Here is a 16,944-nt window from a genome sequence, read left to right as displayed (position 1 = left end):
GGCCAGCTGGAACCACAAACCTGCTCCTCTCAGGAGGTCCAGAGTGGGGTGGGGGTGTCTACGGGTGTGGATGGGGTGGGGATGTTGGGTCCTGAGGATGGACTACATCTCCCGGTATGCAGATCGAGTCCGGGCTCCAACGAGCCGCAGGAACCTCATCCCGGCGGGTTTCGGGGCCCTGTCATTCATTCATCTGCTCCCATTTTCCTCTTGGCTAAGTGCGGTCCGTTAGGGTTCATCACCTCAGCTCCCTCCGCAGCGTCTGTGAGGAGCGCCGGTGCCTTCCTTCAGGCGTCCGAGGGCGCGTCAGAAGTCGGGTGTCTCTCCCCGGGAGGACTCACTCGGCCCCTTGGGGGTCCCCCTGTGACCCCCGAGGCGGGCAGCCAGGCTCTGGGATGTGTGTGTGTGGAGGGCGGGGATTGCTGGCTCGGGGCCCTAGGCCGCGCGGCCGGAGACTACAACTCCCAGGCGGCACCGCGGCGGCGAACGTCACTTCGGCACCGCCGGCGGCCGGTGGAGGGCGGGGGGCGGCCAGGGGCTGGGGCCGACCCGGGAGGCCCGGTGCCGAGGATGGGGTCCGCCAGGCCACCCCGCGCCTGAGGAGGCCGAGGGGCGCGCCAGCCCTGCCCCATTCCGGGACGGCCGCCCCCAGGGCCCCGCTGCTCACCGCCCCCGCCCGAGCCGGCGGTGGTGGCCCGGGATGCGGAGCCGGGGACCGCCGGTGGAGCTGCGCGGGGTGAGAGGCGCGGGGAAAGGGGGCGGCCTGCTGCCCTCCCCGTCGTCCCCGCCGGCGGGCCCCGGCAGACGGCGGGGGAGCTCGCGGCCAGGCCCTCTGGGCGCCCTGACGTCTCGGGGAGGAAGGTGAACCTGCCGTCCTGCCCCACCCCGCGCCGCCTGGACCAGAGCATCCGAGGGGACGACCCTGCCCTATTGACAGAGGCTGCTGCTCGCTCCTGCGGAAGGCCCCCCTCGAGCCATGGCCCCCAGGAGCCCCGTACAGCCCGCAGAGACTGTCCCGCATCCCGGCTGCCGGGGTCCGCCCTCTGCATCCCGCGGGCAGCCTGTGTGAAGCGGCCTGCCCGCAGCCCCCGGGCCGTCCCCCCATGGAGGAGGAGGAGGAAGGGGCGGCCGCCAAGGAATGGGGCGCGACCCCCGCGGGGCCCGTCTGGACCGCGGTGTTTGACTACGAGGCGGTGGGTGACGAGGAGCTGACCCTGCGGAGGGGCGACCGCGTCCAGGTGCTTTCCCAGGACTGGGCCGTGTCCGGCGACGAGGGCTGGTGGACCGGGCGCCTCCCCAGCGGCCGCGTGGGGGTCTTCCCCAGCAACTACGTGGCCCCCGCCACCCCGGCTGCGCCCCCGGGCCTCCAGCTGCCCCAGGAGATCCCCTTCCACGAACTGCAGCTGGAGGAGATCATCGGTGTGGGGGGCTTTGGCAAAGTCTATCGAGGCCTGTGGCGAGGCGAGGAGGTGGCGGTCAAGGCTGCCAGGCTGGACCCTGAGCGGGACCCGGCAGTGACAGCGGAGCAGGTGCGCCAGGAGGCCAGGCTCTTCGGAGCCCTGCAGCACCCCAACATCATTGCCCTGAGGGGCGCCTGTCTCAGCCCCCCACACCTCTGCCTGGTGATGGAGTATGCCCGAGGAGGCGCCCTGAGCAGGGTGCTGGCGGGTCGCCGGGTGCCCCCTCACGTACTGGTCAACTGGGCTGTGCAGGTGGCCCGGGGCATGAACTACCTACACAATGACGCCCCTGTGCCCATCATCCACCGGGACCTCAAATCCATCAACAGTAAGTGGCGTATTCCCCCGCAAGACTTCCTTTCCGCAGAACCTGGTCAGGCCAAGCCATGGTGGTGGGAAAATAGATGACATTGTTAGGGGCGGCCACCCACCTGGTACACCTGGTGGACACCTGGCGGCCAGGCAAGGCAGGCGTTGCACCTGGTCTGGGAGGAAAAGACTCCCCACCCCACCCCGGGCTCCCAGTCGCTTCATCAGTGAACATCCGGGAACATGGGGATGGTCCCACGTGGCCTGCTGTGGACAAGACAAGTGCCACACATGCCCGCCTGCCTTCAGGGCGCTTGCTGTGTAGCCAGGACACCAGAGGCCATCAGGATCCATAGGGAGCGGGCATGGATGTCCCTTGCCCTAAGCCAGAATTGCAGGGGTCCCTGTGCCCCCGGTGCTCATGTCTCGTCGGCTCCGGTTCCTGAACGTTGCTGCCACCCAGGAAGGACTCTGCACACTCTAGGGCTGTTTGAAGGCAGGAGGTAGTAAAATACAGCAGTGGAGATGCAGGAACCCGCTGACAGGACGAGTCCAAGTCTTCATGGCACCGTAGTCTAGTTGTGTCATCATGGTCACATGACTTCGCTCCAAGCCTCAGTTTGCTAGTCAATAACAACAGATTCCTTTGCAAGTCACTCACTTAGCCTAGGGCGAGCACTAGTCAAGGATTATAGTTTGTTTGAGATATCCCTAGGTGACAGGTAAACTACAGTTCTTTGCAATGCTCCATAGATATTTCAGATTTTGTGCCAGTAATTGCCCCAAGATTCAGCATCCCAAAGCAACAGTCAGTTGCTGCGCACACGTCTGCTGGCCGGCGGGCATTAAACTGGGGCTAGGCCTAGCTGGAGAGGCCTTGTTCCAAACAACTGCCTCCATCTTCCTGAGACCTCGGGCTGCCTCAGGAGTGTTGTCATGGGGACAACAGAGGCACAGGAGGCCACTAAAGACCCAGACTGGGGTTCCTGGTCAAAGCAAGTCACGTGGCCATGGGCTAGAGCAGTGCTTGTCCCCTTCAGTGGAAAGCCATCATGGCATGTGCCATAGCGTGTGGACACAAGTCAGCAACATGCCGACAGAGGCCAAGGGAAGACCAGTGCCCCTTACACGGAAACCGCAGGCCCTGCTGCCAGGCTGCCCTGGGAGTGGAGGCCTGACCAAGGTTCCTACCTGCTCTGCTCCAGTTCCTCCATCTCATTTGCCTGGGGGGTTTCAGTTTATCCCACAACGCTTTGTTGCATGCATCCTACCTCTTTTACTTCTTTCCAAGATTTGTTTTTGTTTTAACTTATTTGAAAGGCAGAGCAATAGACAAGTGGGGCCAGGTTAAAGCCAGGTACCTGAAACTGGATCTCCCACGTGGGTGCAGGGGCCTAAGCCCTTGGGCCATCCTCTGCTGATTTCCCAGGCTGTAAATGGGGAGCTGGATTGGAACTGGAGCAGCCAGGCCTGGAACTGGCACCCATATGGGATGCCAGTGCTGCAGACAGTGGCTGAACTTGCATGCGGAAGCTCCTTTCAAACCTCAGACAGAATGCAGTTCCTTGGTCTTTTTCTTTTTATGACACCGCACGGTGTTACGAGTGATATATTAGGTTTATCTTCCAGGCCAATAAGAAATACATTGGTCTTGCTTAAATGTTGGTGTGCATGTCACTTGTCACGGTGCTCAGCGCAAAGTCAGCGCTTCTTTTAATGTTCTTGAATGAATGCTTGTTATCCAAGGCAACAGAGGTGGAAGTGTAATTTACATTTATTTATGATTTAGAAATAATAATTGCTACCACCTTAACCACTCTGTGTTCATGATGATACAAAGACGGTTTCATTTAATCCGGAAGATAATCCCACAGGATGTGGTGTGACCTCTGACACTGGCATCCCTCATGGTCACCCAGTTATCATCCCAGCTGCTGCACTTGCTCTCCAGTTCCCAGTCAGTACAGCTGAGAAGTCAGCAGAAGGTGGCCCAAGGCTCTGGCCCTCTGAGCCCACACGGGAGGCATGGTGGAGCCCCAGGCTCCTGGCTGGCCCTTGCAGCTCTCTGGGGAGTGGGCCAGCAGGAGGAAGATCTCCCTGGTTTCTCCATCTCTCTAACTCTCCCTTTCAAATAAATGAATTAATTTAAAAATAATAATCTCACAGGATGTTATCATCCTTGCTCTACTGAAGAGGAACTGAGGCCAAAAGAAATAAACACACCCATGTCTTAAAATTGCTCATTACAGAATTTGGTCAACATCTGCTATTCTGTCGTAGCAATATCTGAACTGTACCTTGACCATTGGGTTTTTGTGCTTGTGTGTGTGTGTGTTTAATTTTTATTCTTTTTAAAATGAATTTGAAAGTGAGGGAGAGGGCACTCCCATCCACCACGATAAAGGCACCATGTGAGGTGTGAGCCTTCTGTAGCCAAGCATCTGGATCCAAGACCCATCTCAGCTCTGACTCCAGCTTCCTGCCGATGTGCACCCTGGGAGGCAGCAGGGCACGGCTGCAGTGATTGGCTGTCTGTCAGGGCATGGCTGCCGTGATTGGCTGCCTGTCACCCATGCAGCTGCAGCTCCTGGCTTCTGCCGGGCCCCGCCCCCAGCTGAGTGGGCATGTATCAGATGAACTAGTATCTCAAGCAGCACTTTCTTTTTTTTTTTAATGTTTACATAATTGAGAAGTGGACCACTCATCAGGTTGGGAAAGGCCAAGGAAGATGGATGGGACAACTGTTTACAATTTTTTACAGTGTGGAAAGAGCAAAGGGAGGGGCCACTCCTTGCTGCCAGACTGCATCAGCACCCGCCACTCGATTCATCTTAGAGACCCCGATATGAGGAAGAATGTTCCAACAATGTTCAATGTTTTGTTTGAGCGGTTTTGATAGTTCTGGAACTTTATTGCACCAGGGTTGAGAAAATCTTTCCAATATCTATTGGTTGATAAATTCCACCTTAGTGAGCTGGGTGTCATATGCCCCGTGTGCACCAGGGCATGCTGCGCCCTGTGCAGTGACAGAGGCATCAGCCACTGAGGAGGCCCAATACCAATACACACACTCCAAGATTGGACACATATCTTGTGATTTTCCATTTGGCTAGTGGTCTAGTTGAGAAACCTTGCCAGACCTGACTTGTGTGCACCAGCTAGTGCAGGTTCTGGCTCAGTCCGTCACCCGCATCAGCCTACACACATACCAGTGAGTGCAGTTGCTTAGTCATTTCTACCCCCAGTCCCACCTCCTACACAAACCAACAGGTGCTACAGTCTAACCCAGTCCAGCTTGCCACGAACCCAGCCCTTATGCTCACCTGCAGAATAGTCAGGATGATTCCCAGTAACCTCCACCCAGCCCACTCCCAGTTCCCCCACACCAAAACCCAGGCCACACATATGCAGATGGGTGCTGCCGCCTTGTCCAGGCTGGCCTGCACCCAGCCCTGGCTCTCCTATTCACCAGCAAGAGCTTCAGCCTAGCAAAGGAGTGCCCACAGTTTCCCTGCCAGGCCCGCTACCAGCCCTGGATCTTGCCAGGGGATACTGAAGTCCAGCCTGACATGACTTGCACCCAGCCCTGGCACTTGCCAGCAGGTGCTACAGCAAACCCCAGCCTGCAGTTACTCTGACTCTTCCATGTGCCAGCCGATGCGGTGGCCTAGCCTAGCTTGACACTCCCCCCAAACCCAGCTTACATGCAGGCCAACAGGTGTTGCAGCCCCACTCAGCCTAGTCCACCCCCAGTCCCAGCTCTCACACTCACAAGTAGGAGCAGTGGCCTATCAGGCTCGTCCCCCAGCCCAGGGTCTTTCACATGCCTGTGGTGCTACAGCCCAGTCTGGCATGGTGTGCTTCACCTCGGCATCTGCCAGCAAGTGCTACAGCCTGGTTCTTCCTGGTCTACCCCCAGTCCCAGCTGGTGGGTACTGCAGCCTAGCCCAGCTCAGCCAGCCCCTAGTCCTAATCCTCATGTGAACTGGAGGGTATTGTGGCCAAACCCGGCCTGGCCTGCACCTTGTCCTGGCTCTCACACCTGCTAGTGGGTGCTCTGGACTTGCATAGTCCGACCTGCCTTCAGACCCAGCCTTCACGTTTGCCAATGTGTACTGTAGCCTGCGCTGGCCTGGGCTGCCCTCCAGACTCATTTCTCACATTCACCAGCAAAAGCTGTGTCCTAACAGGCAAGTTCCCCTGTCAGACTAACTCTGTCATGAATCTTACACACGCTAATGGGTGCTTGGCCCATCCTAATGTGGCCTACCTCTAAACCCAACATTCACCAGCAGGCCCTCAAGGAACACCTTGGCCGCCACACTGCCACTGCCCTAGCCATTGGTTCTCAACTGTTCATTGTCGGAGTCAGGAGGGTAGAGGACCCAGGGGAGGTTCCATCTTCCCTCCTCGGGGCCTAGGGCTGGGATTAGATGGCTGTGGGAGGCTCACAGGTGTTCCAGGCCGGGAAAGGAGCTGCTACAGGGTGGAACAGCTTAGGGCAGCAAAGAGAGAGAGGACAGGGTAAGGGCCAGGATGCCGGAGCGTGTGGCCCCGCACGTGGGCAGTCTGGGTAACCCCGTTTCTTCCCGCCCCGCAGTCCTTATCCTGGAGGCCATTGAGAACCACAACCTCGCAGACACGGTGCTCAAGATCACAGACTTTGGCCTCGCCCGCGAGTGGCACAAGACCACCAAGATGAGCGCCGCAGGGACCTACGCTTGGATGGCACCCGAGGTCATCCGTCTCTCCCTCTTCTCCAAGAGCAGCGACGTCTGGAGGTGCTGAGGGGCGGCCAGGGGGCCTGCAGGAAGGGGGACAGAGAGGAGGGAGTGAGGGCATGGAGGGAGGGAAGGCCTGCCAGGAGGGGCCTGGCCCAGCAGAGGGGCCTGCCCACAAGACCAGGCCACCATAGGGGTGCCAAGCAGTTGACTGATTCACTAGTAGAATGATCCAGATTAGAACAAGAAATTTAAAAAATAGGTAAATAGGATATGGGTGTCAGCACCAAAGGGCTCCTTAGGCACCCAACACAGCACTCCCATTTGACTGGCAGGAGATGGAGGCTTTTGAAGACGGATAACCATCCATCAATCCATTTATCCATCCATGTATCCATCATCCATCTGTCCATCCGTCCATCCATCCATCCACCCATCTGTCCATCCATCCATCCATCCACCCATCCGTCCTTCCACCCATCCGTCCATCCATCCATCCACCCATACAATGGTGTTGGCTTTAAGAGACATGGCATTGAGCAAAAAGTAGTAAATATTTTCAAGTGCAGAAGAAGTTCAGAGAATAAGCAGTGTTCTAAGTGAGGGAAACTATAAGAGAAATGTTGAAGCGACAGTGAGTGTGTGTGCTGGATAAAGGGCTGGTGCTCCAGATGAGGGGCTGATGGTGCAGGAGGCCCAGCCATGCCAGCTGCCAGGAAAAAATGCTTCACAGGCAGGGGGAACAGCTGCCCCCTGAGAGGGGCCCGGGTGGGGAAAAGCATGAGGTCCTTGTGGCCAGAGCAGAGAAGGTGGGGAGGAGACGCTAAACAGAAAGGCTCGGGCTGAGGGCCTAGGCTGGTGTTCTGTTCCAAGTCACCAAGTGAATTTAGGAATGACAAGATCTGATTCCAGGCTTCGGAAGTCCCCTGGGTTGCTGGGAGAAGGGTTAGAGGAGGTGGAGGGAGGTGATCAGGAGGGGTCTGCTGACCAGCCATGGAGCAGCAGCTGTGTGAGCCACAGCCTCTTACATGATTGGAGCCAAACTCAGGCCTCCCCACATGCCGTCCCTGGCTGAGTTCCAGGAGGTGGAGAGCAGGAGCGAATCAGAGCGCAAGTGTCCAGCTCAACCTAGACATCCGCGGGCTTCAGGTCAGGCCTCACCAGTGGCGAGATGCGCACCGGGTCTGTGTGCATTACAGCTGCAAAGAGGAAACACCCAGCATAAAAACGAGATGGAGGTTTTATCCAGGATGCCCAGGCCTGCCCCGGTGCCCCCAGGTGAGGGGCTCAGTCACCCATGTTGGGTCCCTGTGGGAGCTGCCGACACTGGGCAGGACGAGCCATTGTGGTGGGGTGCCAGTCTGCACTGTTCCATAGCATGCTGTGGTATTTGTCCCCACAGCGTTGCGGGGAATGTGGGGGGTCCACCTCCAGGTGAAAACCCCTGTTCCTTCCTTTCACCTTGCACAGCCACTGCTGTCCCCAAGGTTGCTTCATGGTTCCAAAATTGCTGCTTGAGTCCAGCCTCTGTGTCCACATTCTAGCCAGTAGGAAGGAGGAGGAGGAACAGAGGACACTTCCTGGAATCTGGTTGCCTGTGACACACCCCTGGGCCAGGACCAGGGGAGGGGTCGTGCGGGCAGAAGAGCTGTGAAGGAAGCTGGAGGATGCGTGCAGCAGCTCCCCTCTGTCCGGCTCCCGTCCGCCCGGGCAGCCACAGGAGAAGCGAGGCCACAGCTGCAGGAGGGCAGACGCCGTGTCTGTGGTTCCGGTGCTGGGCACACGCTGGGCCCTTCATAAGCATGCATGGGAGCTGGGAGAGTGCAGGAGCGGCTGCAGGCTGGGCACTGTGCAGGGCAAGACAGTCAGGCTCCAGAAGGTTCCAAGGGCCACTGGGGATGAGGCACACGTCATTCACTAGCACGGAATGGACTTCTGGGGCCCCAACGCCAGCGTCGTATCGATCTGCACCCCAGAGTGGCCCTGCCACCTCCCAGCTGTGGGACCTGGGCAGACAGCTCCACCTCTCTGATCCTGCGGATAACATGGGGGTCCTGTGATACCTTTGGCCTCGAGGGTGTTGGGAGGATTACCAAGAGCGCTTTACACAGGGCCTGGCCTGGAGTGCATGCTTGAGGAATGTTGAAGCACATTACTTTGCTGGCAGGGGTCTGTGGGGACAAACCAGAAGGCCTCTGCGAGGTGTGGGAGAGCATGTGGGGTGGGAGGAGGAGAAGGTGGGTGTGTCTTGCAGGCACAGGAGATAGAATTCAGGCAGGGCTGGGGGAAGAAGCAGTGAAGGAACATCAACCCCAACCCAGCTGCTTTGAAAGGGGAGGTCAAGCCAGCCAGGGCTGGGCACGGGGCCAGGAGCAGGGCGGGGGCATGGGTGAGGATGGTGAGCAGAAAGCTGTGGCATCACCCCCCTCTCCCCTACCTGCAGCTTCGGGGTGCTGCTCTGGGAGCTGCTGACGGGTGAGGTCCCCTACCGTGAAATCGACGCCTTGGCCGTGGCGTACGGCGTGGCCATGAACAAGCTGACGCTGCCCATCCCCTCCACGTGCCCTGAGCCCTTTGCCCGCCTACTGGAGGGTGAGCCAGGGCCCCATGGAGTGGGTAGGCTCAGTTTGGGGTGACAGGGCCCTCAGGCCCAGGAATGAGGGAGAAGGGCCTGGACCCCCACACCCCTGTTCAGCCAAGCCCAGTGCTCTGAAGGCAGGCAGCCTGCCAGGCTTGAGGGACCTGGGGTTTCTGTGTGGATCATAACCCACAGGACCCCGCCAGCTCACGAGTTTCCCTCAGTGGACTGTGGCTGCCTCACCCTCAGCTCCAGGGAAGCTGGTCGCCCACAGTCCCCAGATGTCCCCACTTTACTGTGAGCTGGCTCAGGCCCCTGCTGGGATACCTGTCGCCCTCATTGCCCACGGCTCTCCTCTCCCTCTGCGACCCCCAGAGTGCTGGGACCCTGAACCCCATGGGCGGCCGGATTTTGGCAGCATCCTGAGGCGGCTGGAGGCCATCGAGCAGTCAGCCCTGCTCCAAATGCCGCTAGAGTCCTTCCACTCGCTGCAGGAGGACTGGAAGCTGGAGATCCAGCACATGTTCGACGACCTGCGGACCAAGGAGAAGGTGAGGGCTGGGGGGAGAGGCAGGGAGAAAGTAGGGGGGGTGGGGAGGGGAAGAGAGGGAGGGGCAAGGAGAAGGTGGGGGCAGGAAAGGTGAAGGCAGGTGCTGGGATATCGGGCCCCCTTCATCTGAGTGGCCGTGGGGTCCACGCAGGCTCAAGGGAGCCTGTTTGCATGTTAAGGAAAGCTGCTCCGGTCGGTGGCTGAGCAGAGAAAGGCCTGTTCCCTGGAGTACTCCTGGTGATACGGAATGAGGCCTGGGGTTGGTTTTCAGACACCACAGCGAAGAGCAGGAGGAAGAGGAAAGGGGGAGTGCGTCGTGTGCGTGGGTGCCCTGGAGCCTGCTGCTGTCTGTCTGCGTGGATGTTTCCCATATTGAAGAGTTAAAAAATATTTTTTAATAAGAAAAAAAAGGGCACTCCCTTTTTTGCGGCGTGGGTAGCTCATACAGTCCCCTGTCCTGGCTCCCAGAGTGTCTATTGAATTTGAGGTGGACCTAGCCTCCCGGGGCTCCTCCCCCTGCCCCGCACCCCCAGCTCCAGCGTCTGCTCCCCAGGAGCTCCGCAGCCGCGAGGAGGAGCTGCTGCGGGCTGCCCAGGAGCAGCGCTTCCAGGAGGAGCAGCTGCGGCGGCGGGAGCAGGAGCTGGCCGAGCGCGAGATGGACATCGTGGAGCGGGAGCTGCACCTGCTCATGAACCAACTGAGCCAGGAAAAGCCCAGAGTCCGCAGACGCAAGGGCAACTTCAAGCGCAGCCGCCTGCTCAAGCTGCGGGAAGGCGCCAGCCACATCAGCCTGCCCTCCGGTACCGCTCCCACCCCCTGGGCCGCGCTGCCCCTCCCTTGTTACAACTTGGCTGTTAACTGCACTGTTCTACATCACGCGCCCCCACCCCTCCACCACGAGCCCCCTCCAGACAAGGTCTCACGCCCCTGAGAGTGACCTTCGCTATTTGCCTGGTGCGGTCACTTCTACACCTGAATCTTAGCTGAGAGGCAGAGAGCAGCGGCAGGCTGGGGCTGGGTGGGTGCTGGCTGGAGGTGGCAGGCACCTGGCTGAGCGGCATTAGTTGCGGGCGTTTCCTGTGTGCCCCCTCCGCCTTAATCCAGGCTAAGAGCAGGACTGCCTGTACAGCACTGGTGGCATGAGCTGGGGGACGTGGCTACACCTTGACCCTCCGAAGCAGAAGGTTCGCAGGCACCAACCACAGAACTGGATTCCAGGCTTAGTCAGTCAGTCAGTTCCGGTTCCATGTCTATTTCTAGTTTCACAAAGACAGCTTCCCAGGCCATGTGTCCCCCAGGCCCCCACAGAGGGACATGCAGTGCGTCCCTCTCCCCGACAGCCAGGCCCTGAGCCGCTGCTCCCAGCAGCGCTGACCCCAGGAGACCTTTCCCATTAAGAGAAGCAGGTGGCGGCAGCTTACATGTATGTAGCCCCACTTACCTGTGCAGTCAACACCCCCAAAATTTGTTTCTGACATATTTTGCCTTCTCTATCTTTTTTTCACATGCAATCTTTGAACCCCAATGTGTATTTTATAGTCACACCACGTTCCCTCAGAAATGGCTAGACACTGCACGGGATGCCTGCAGCCCACGTCATAGGGCTCCATTCAAATCCCAGCTCCCTGCGGATGTGTCCACAGCAGGCAGCTGGCACCACCCACGCAGGAGACCAGCACAGCCACCCGGGAGCGACCCAGTGATGGAAGGTTGAGCGCTCCCACCCTCTGCCTTTCAGCTGAAATGAAAATAAATAGAAAATTTATATATATAGAGAGAGAAAACTGATTGGTACTTAGATTTCATAATTTTTGTAGCTGACAAATGTAGATTCACTCAGGTTGTCTCAGACACACTTGAATCCTTCCATCCCCACCCAGGGTGGATGAGTTCATTGTCATTCAGCAAAGAAAGGTTAAACCCCAGTGCCTGGGTCACACACATCATGTAGTCAGTCAGCGCCCGAGGCCCGAAGCTCCTGCTAGGCACCGAGGAGCTCCAGGGGGCATATCCTCCGGCAGCTGGGGTCCTGACAGACCCAGCTCTGCACTGCTGCCAGCTCAGGCACTGACCGGTGGCCGCTGCCGCCCCCTCTGCAGCCAGGGTCTGGCATCCACCAAGCCGTCGTCTTTGTGCTTGCCCTCAGCCTCCGTGGCTCACACAGCCCTCCTCCTCCTCGCAGGCTTCGAGCATAAGATCACAGTGCAGGCATCTCCCACCCTGGACAAACGGAAAGGATCCGACGGGACCAGCCCCCCTGCCAGCCCCAGCATCATCCCCCGCCTGAGAGCCATTCGCCGTGAGTACCACCCAGGTCCCACCAATCATCCGTGTCTCAGCCAGCTGTCCTTGTCACACTGGCTGCTGGAAGAAAAGGCGGCCGTGGTGCTGGAGGGGGCAAGGAAACGTGGCTGCAGCCCACTCCGTCCCAGGGCCACAAACCCTGGGGTTTGCCCGCAGACGGCTGGGTGCACCCCAGGCACCTGCTTTGAGTAGGCCCAGGAGGCCATTCTGGCAGGGGACCCAAAGACAGCAGAGGCAGATGCGCCTGCCAGGGCTTGCCGAGTGTGGCAGGGAGCCAGCCGCCGGGCGCTGAAGGGCAGGTGGACTCCCCAATTGAGGGGTCAGCTGTGAAGAACCCCCCAGGATGGGGCTGAGGAAGGCTTCCGCCGGGCTGACAACAGGGGGAGCTGCCTGGGGTTTCTGGGGAATCTGCGACTTGAGGGGTGGCGGGTGGAAGTGAGGCCAGAGGCCAGGTGGGGAGAGCCTCATGCCAGGACCTTCTCTCGGCCCAGTGACCCCTGTGGACTGCGGAGGCAGTAGCCCTGGTAGCAGTGGCAGCAGCGGGACGTGGAGCCGCAGTGGGCCCCCCAAGAAGGAAGAGCTGGTTGGGGGCAAGAAGAAGGGCCGCACGTGGGGGCCCAGCTCCACGCTGCAGAAGGAGCGCGTGGGAGGAGAGGAGAGGTACCTTTGGGGTGTGGGGAGGCGCCACCCCGTCTCCAGGCGCAAGGTGGCCGACCCCTTACCCCCAACTCTGCGGGTTCCTGCAGGCTGAAGGCCCTGGGGGAAGGAAGCAAGCAGTGGTCATCCAGCGCCCCCAATCTGGGCAAGTCCCCCAGACACACACCCATCGCCCCTGCCTTCGCCAGCCTCAACGAAATGGGTAAGAGGCCGAAGGTGTGTGGTGGGGAGGGCTGGGGGTCACCAGCCACGCCCAGAAAGGGGAGGAGCTGCTTCCCCTTGGGAGCCCACCCTCCGTTTGCGGAAGAGAAAGATTCAGGTGTGATGGGGGGGACAGTCCCTTGTCGCGGAGTCCAGCAGACTGGGCTTGGGCGCCAGGGGCTGCCCCCACGCCGGTGACGGGTCCACGGCTCTCCACTTGCAGAGGAATTCGCAGAGGCGGACAGAGGCAGCAGCGTACCTCCCTCCCCCTACAGCACCCCATCCTACCTCTCGGTGCCACTGCCCGCCGAGCCCTCCCCGGGGGCACGCACGCCATGGGACCCCGTGCCGGCTGCTGCCCCCACCAGGGCCGGGCACAGTGCCCGGCGACGCTGCGACCTGGCGCTGCTGGGCTGCGCCACACTGTTGGGCGCTGTGGGCCTGGGCGCCGACGTGGCCGAGGCGCGTGCGGTGGATGGCGAGGAGCAGCGGGGCTGGCTGGATGGCCTCTTCTTCCCCCGCGCCAGCCGCTTCCCAAGGGGCCTCAGCCCACCCGGGCGCCTCCCGAGCCGCCGCGATGACACGGCGCCCTGCCCGGGCCTGGCGCCCTCGGCCACCCTCGTGTCCTTGTCCTCCGTGTCTGATTGCAACTCCACGCGCTCACTGTTGCGCTCCGACAGCGACGACACCGCCGCGCCAGCCGCACTGTCCCCGCCACCCTCCCCACCCACGCCCGCACCCACCACCAACCCCTTGGTGGACCTGGAGCTCGAGAGCTTCAAAAAGGACCCCCGCCAGTCACTCACACCCACACACGTCACAGCCGCGCGTGCGGTCAGCCGTGGGCACCGGCGGACACCGTCGGACGGGGCGCTGGGGCAGCGTGGGCCTCTGGAGCCCGCAGGCCATGGCTCTGGTAAGTGCGGGACCCACGTCCACACACGCCCCATCCCAGCTTTCCTCAGGCCCCCCATCTCACCCCTTCTGCACCGTCATGGATCCCCAAGTGACAAATAGGCTGGGAGGGGCAGGCCTAATGTAGCACCCACAGGGACTGGCGAGCCTCCCAAACCTGCACAACTACCACCTTCCGTGCCACCTGCTGCGAGGCAGCCCTCCGCTTCGGGGACAACCCCAGGCCTTGGTCTCCTCCCTCCCATGGTCCCAGGCCGACCTCAGGTGCTTGAGGGCCCCCCGGGGTTTGGCTGGCAACTGCTGGGCAGGACCCAGGCCAGGAAACAGTGTCAGGACTTACAGGTTTATCCAGGGGAGTGGAAATCCCACGTTTTAGGTCAAATCTCCCTGCCTTGAAACACCACCCTGGTCCCAGCCCACCCTCGCCACCCCGCCTCCCATCCTCTCTCCACAGGCCCTCGAGATACCTTGGACTTCCCCCGCCTGCCTGACCCCCAGATCCTATTCCCAGCCCGCCGCCGGCCCCCCGAGTTCCTTGGCCGCCCCACCACCCTGACCTTCGCCCCAAGACCCCGACCGGCTGCCAGCCGTCCCCGCCTGGACCCCTGGAAACTGGTCTCCTTCAGCCAGACGCTCAGCATCTCACCCCCCAGCAGGCCAGCCACTCCTGAGAGCCCCAGGCCACCCGGCGTGCAACCCACGCTGCTGGACATGGACATGGAGGGCCAGAGCCAGGACAGCACCGTGCCCCTGTGTGGGACCCACAGCAACTGCTGAGGCCTGCCAGTCCTGCCCGCCTGGGCAGCCATGAATGTAGCGCCCCAGGCCCTGCCCCGGCCTGCCCCTCCCACGGGGCGGGGGAGGCCCTGGGCAGGACACTCACTCTATTTATTGGGGAAGGAGGGGAAGGGACATTTAATTTATTCCTTTATATCCCAGGGGTGGAGCCCTGGGCCCCACCTTGCAGTGGGGGAGGGTGGGCAGGGATACTCAGGGACAGGGCATCATGGGGGATTGGCACAAATGGCAGCATTAAAGTAACCCCTGCCCCTACCTCACCTGGCTGTGTGTCCTGCCTGGCCCAAGCCCTGGACGTTGGGCTGGCCCCACACCCCCTCCCCAGGCCACTCTGGGTTTCTGAGCTCCAAGGGATGAGGCCCAGGCCCTCGTCGCCACAAGAACTCCACACAGAGAGGTTACGGTCACAGGTGCTTTACTAGCAAACACAGGGAGGAGTCTGATGGGAGGGGGCCAGGGTGCAGCCCCTACCCGTGGGCGTCAGCCAAGCACACCCCGGGGCCGGGCGCCTGCCCCGCTGTCCCGCTGGATGCTGCAGCGGTTCATCTTCAGCTGCGTCAGCTGGATGTAGCGGAGGACGTTGGTGTCTGGGAGGAAGAAGGGAGGCAGGCAGGGTGCTGCCAGGGTGTCCTGGGGCAGCAGGCGACTACCACATCTTTGTCATCCTGTTCCCCTGTCCCCCCACCCTGCACACATACACACAGCCATGTTGCCAGAGTTCCAGGGCTGGTCGACAGAGCGGGGCGGGCATTGGCATCTCACAGCTCCAGGCTGGTGTCTGCTGCACTCCTGCCACCTTCCACCGTGCAGTGACACCTGCCAGCAGCCCGTCCTCCCCACATAGCTCGGCAGGAAAGCTCACAGCCCCTCTCTGCTCTCTCAATCCTGCATTGTACACCTGCTGGGCTCCCTTGTGCACACCCCTGACTGGTCTCCCTCCCCACCAGCCCCTCCTGCAGCACAAACACTGATTGCCCCATCCTGGGTGGGGGCATGGTGGGCTGAGGAAGTGAGTGGGTACATCTATGAGTGGGTCAGTGCACAGAGGAGTGTGAGGGGGAAGGGGACCGAGATGAGCAGGTGGATCCGGAAATGGTGAGGTGAATGGACGGGACCTATCAGGTCAGCGACTGAGCAGCTGGGAGACAGTTGGTGACGGGGTGGGTTGTGAACGCTGGGTGACTCAGTGAGTAAGAAGCAGGTGGAGGAAGTGGGACGCGATGAGGGCGTTACAGCAGCCCCTGCAGGCTCTGTGGAGAACAGCGAGCTGCCTTTCCTGCCCTGGGCCCCGCCCCAAAGCTCACCTGTGGGTTCCCGGCTGCGGGCTTCCTGCAGGTAACGCAGCGCGCGTGCGTAGTCACCCAGGTGGTAGAAGGCGATGCCAGCGCGGTATGTGGCCTTGAAATTGCCCTGCTGCTTCTCCAGCACCTTGAGACAGTACTCACGCACGCGCTCATAGTTCACCAGCTCCGACTGCAGCAGGCAAGCTGCAGGGAGAGAATGGCCTGCTCAGCCACCCTGCCTGGCCTGGCCTCCAGCTGCAAGCGCCTTGCTCGTGGTGGACCCTTTTCTCAGGGGATCGCTCCGCCACCAGGGGGCACCATGCGGCCGGACATCGGACTGAAACCCATCTGCGCCGCCACTAGGGGGAGCCGGGGAGCTGACAAGCACCTGCCCGCAATTAACCCCGGGCGGCTCGGGCAGGAGGGTGCAGTGCAACCCCACAGACAGGGCACCCACACAGGCACTCTCCTCCAGGTGGGCCTTTCTCACCTGAGGCTCACATGTGGAAGGGGGAGAAAGGAAGGACTCAGGGCAGGCGGGGCCCAGAGACGCAGTCCATTTCCAAGCAACACCCCCAGCCAGCTCCAAGCAGAGACCCCTCCATCTACCCGCAACCCCTTTACTTATCCAAGTTCTGAAATCCCCTCAGCCCTCGCCTCTGCAGCCTTGAGGCCCCGCGACTGGCCCTTAGACCTCCCCGCCTCACACACACGCCCCTATGTGCTCCCCGACGGCCCCGTACCCGTGAGGGAGTCGTAGCATTCCACCTCGGTGTTCTCCACCAGCCGCTGCTGCTCCTCGCTGAGCCGGGCGGGCCCCGGGCTGCTGGAAGGCCCGGGGGCAGGGGTGGCCAGGCCGCCAGGACGAGCCCCCTGCGCCGCCTTCAGCTGCAGCAGCGCCCGGTGATATTTGCCGATAGCTTCCCGGAACTTCTTCTCCCGGTAGCAACGCTGGCCCTCCGCCTTGAACGCCACGGCGGCCCGCAGGCTACTGTCCAGAGCCGCCGCCAGGCCCCCCGACGGCTCTGGGGCAGGGGCTGGCCGAGCTGAGCCATGGCGGGAGCCCGGGCCCGCGCCAGGCGGGGAAAGGGCGGGAGGCGGGCGCGGCGGAGGCTCCGCGGCGGCGCTCAGCATCAGGACCGGGGACGGCGCTCCGCGCTGCATTGTG

At 61.1% G+C, this 16,944-nt stretch overlaps 2 protein-coding genes across 3 annotated transcripts; one reads left to right on the top strand and one right to left on the bottom strand.

The window, feature by feature from the left end:
• The first annotated feature begins 488 nt into the window (after nucleotides 1-488).
• On the top strand, nucleotides 489-14,741 carry MAP3K10 (mitogen-activated protein kinase kinase kinase 10). 2 transcript variants are annotated; one of them, XM_040976314.1, is made up of 10 exons: nucleotides 489-1,788; nucleotides 6,370-6,550; nucleotides 8,934-9,082; nucleotides 9,444-9,619; nucleotides 10,172-10,418; nucleotides 11,801-11,917; nucleotides 12,414-12,582; nucleotides 12,669-12,781; nucleotides 13,004-13,696; nucleotides 14,150-14,741. In XM_040976314.1, the coding sequence occupies exons 1-10, from the start codon at nucleotides 1,104-1,106 to the stop codon at nucleotides 14,470-14,472; spliced, it is 2,853 nt and encodes a 950-aa protein (XP_040832248.1). In that variant the 5' UTR covers nucleotides 489-1,103; the 3' UTR covers nucleotides 14,473-14,741. The 2 variants fall into 2 exon arrangements, with proteins under 2 accessions (XP_040832248.1, XP_040832249.1); XM_040976315.1 differs by having other exon boundaries at nucleotides 756-1,788; nucleotides 13,004-13,690.
• A 232-nt stretch (nucleotides 14,742-14,973) lies between these two features.
• On the bottom strand, nucleotides 14,974-16,944 carry TTC9B (tetratricopeptide repeat domain 9B). Its single transcript, XM_040976607.1, has 3 exons — nucleotides 16,520-16,944; nucleotides 15,798-15,980; nucleotides 14,974-15,080 (listed from the first exon to the last, which is right to left on the bottom strand). The coding sequence occupies exons 1-3, from the start codon at nucleotides 16,938-16,940 to the stop codon at nucleotides 14,974-14,976; spliced, it is 711 nt and encodes a 236-aa protein (XP_040832541.1). The 5' UTR covers nucleotides 16,941-16,944.

This window comes from Ochotona curzoniae, unplaced genomic scaffold (genome assembly GCF_017591425.1).
Source record: "Ochotona curzoniae isolate NIBS_2020 unplaced genomic scaffold, NIBS_Ocur_1.0 contig_2699, whole genome shotgun sequence".
Taxonomy (NCBI): Eukaryota; Metazoa; Chordata; class Mammalia; order Lagomorpha; family Ochotonidae; genus Ochotona; species Ochotona curzoniae.
This window is presented reverse-complemented; position numbering and strand designations above follow the sequence as displayed.

What these genes read in the sequence shown, in the direction of transcription:
- MAP3K10 (XM_040976314.1), top strand. Translation starts at nt 1,104, where the DNA reads ATGGAGGAGGAGGAGGAAGGGGCGGCCGCCAAGGAATGGGGCGCGACC. An exon ending in CGCCAGCCTCAACGAAATGG is followed by an intron (nt 12,782 to 13,003) that starts GTAAGAGGCCGA and finishes CTCCACTTGCAG; the next exon opens with AGGAATTCGCAGAGGCGGAC. An exon ending in GCCCGCAGGCCATGGCTCTG is followed by an intron (nt 13,697 to 14,149) that starts GTAAGTGCGGGA and finishes CTCTCTCCACAG; the next exon opens with GCCCTCGAGATACCTTGGAC.
- TTC9B (XM_040976607.1), bottom strand. Translation starts at nt 16,940, where the DNA reads ATGCAGCGCGGAGCGCCGTCCCCGGTCCTGATGCTGAGCGCCGCCGCG. An exon ending in ATGCTACGACTCCCTCACGG is followed by an intron (nt 15,981 to 16,519) that starts GTACGGGGCCGT and finishes CTCTCCCTGCAG; the next exon opens with CTTGCCTGCTGCAGTCGGAG. An exon ending in CCGCAGCCGGGAACCCACAG is followed by an intron (nt 15,081 to 15,797) that starts GTGAGCTTTGGG and finishes TCTTCCTCCCAG; the next exon opens with ACACCAACGTCCTCCGCTAC.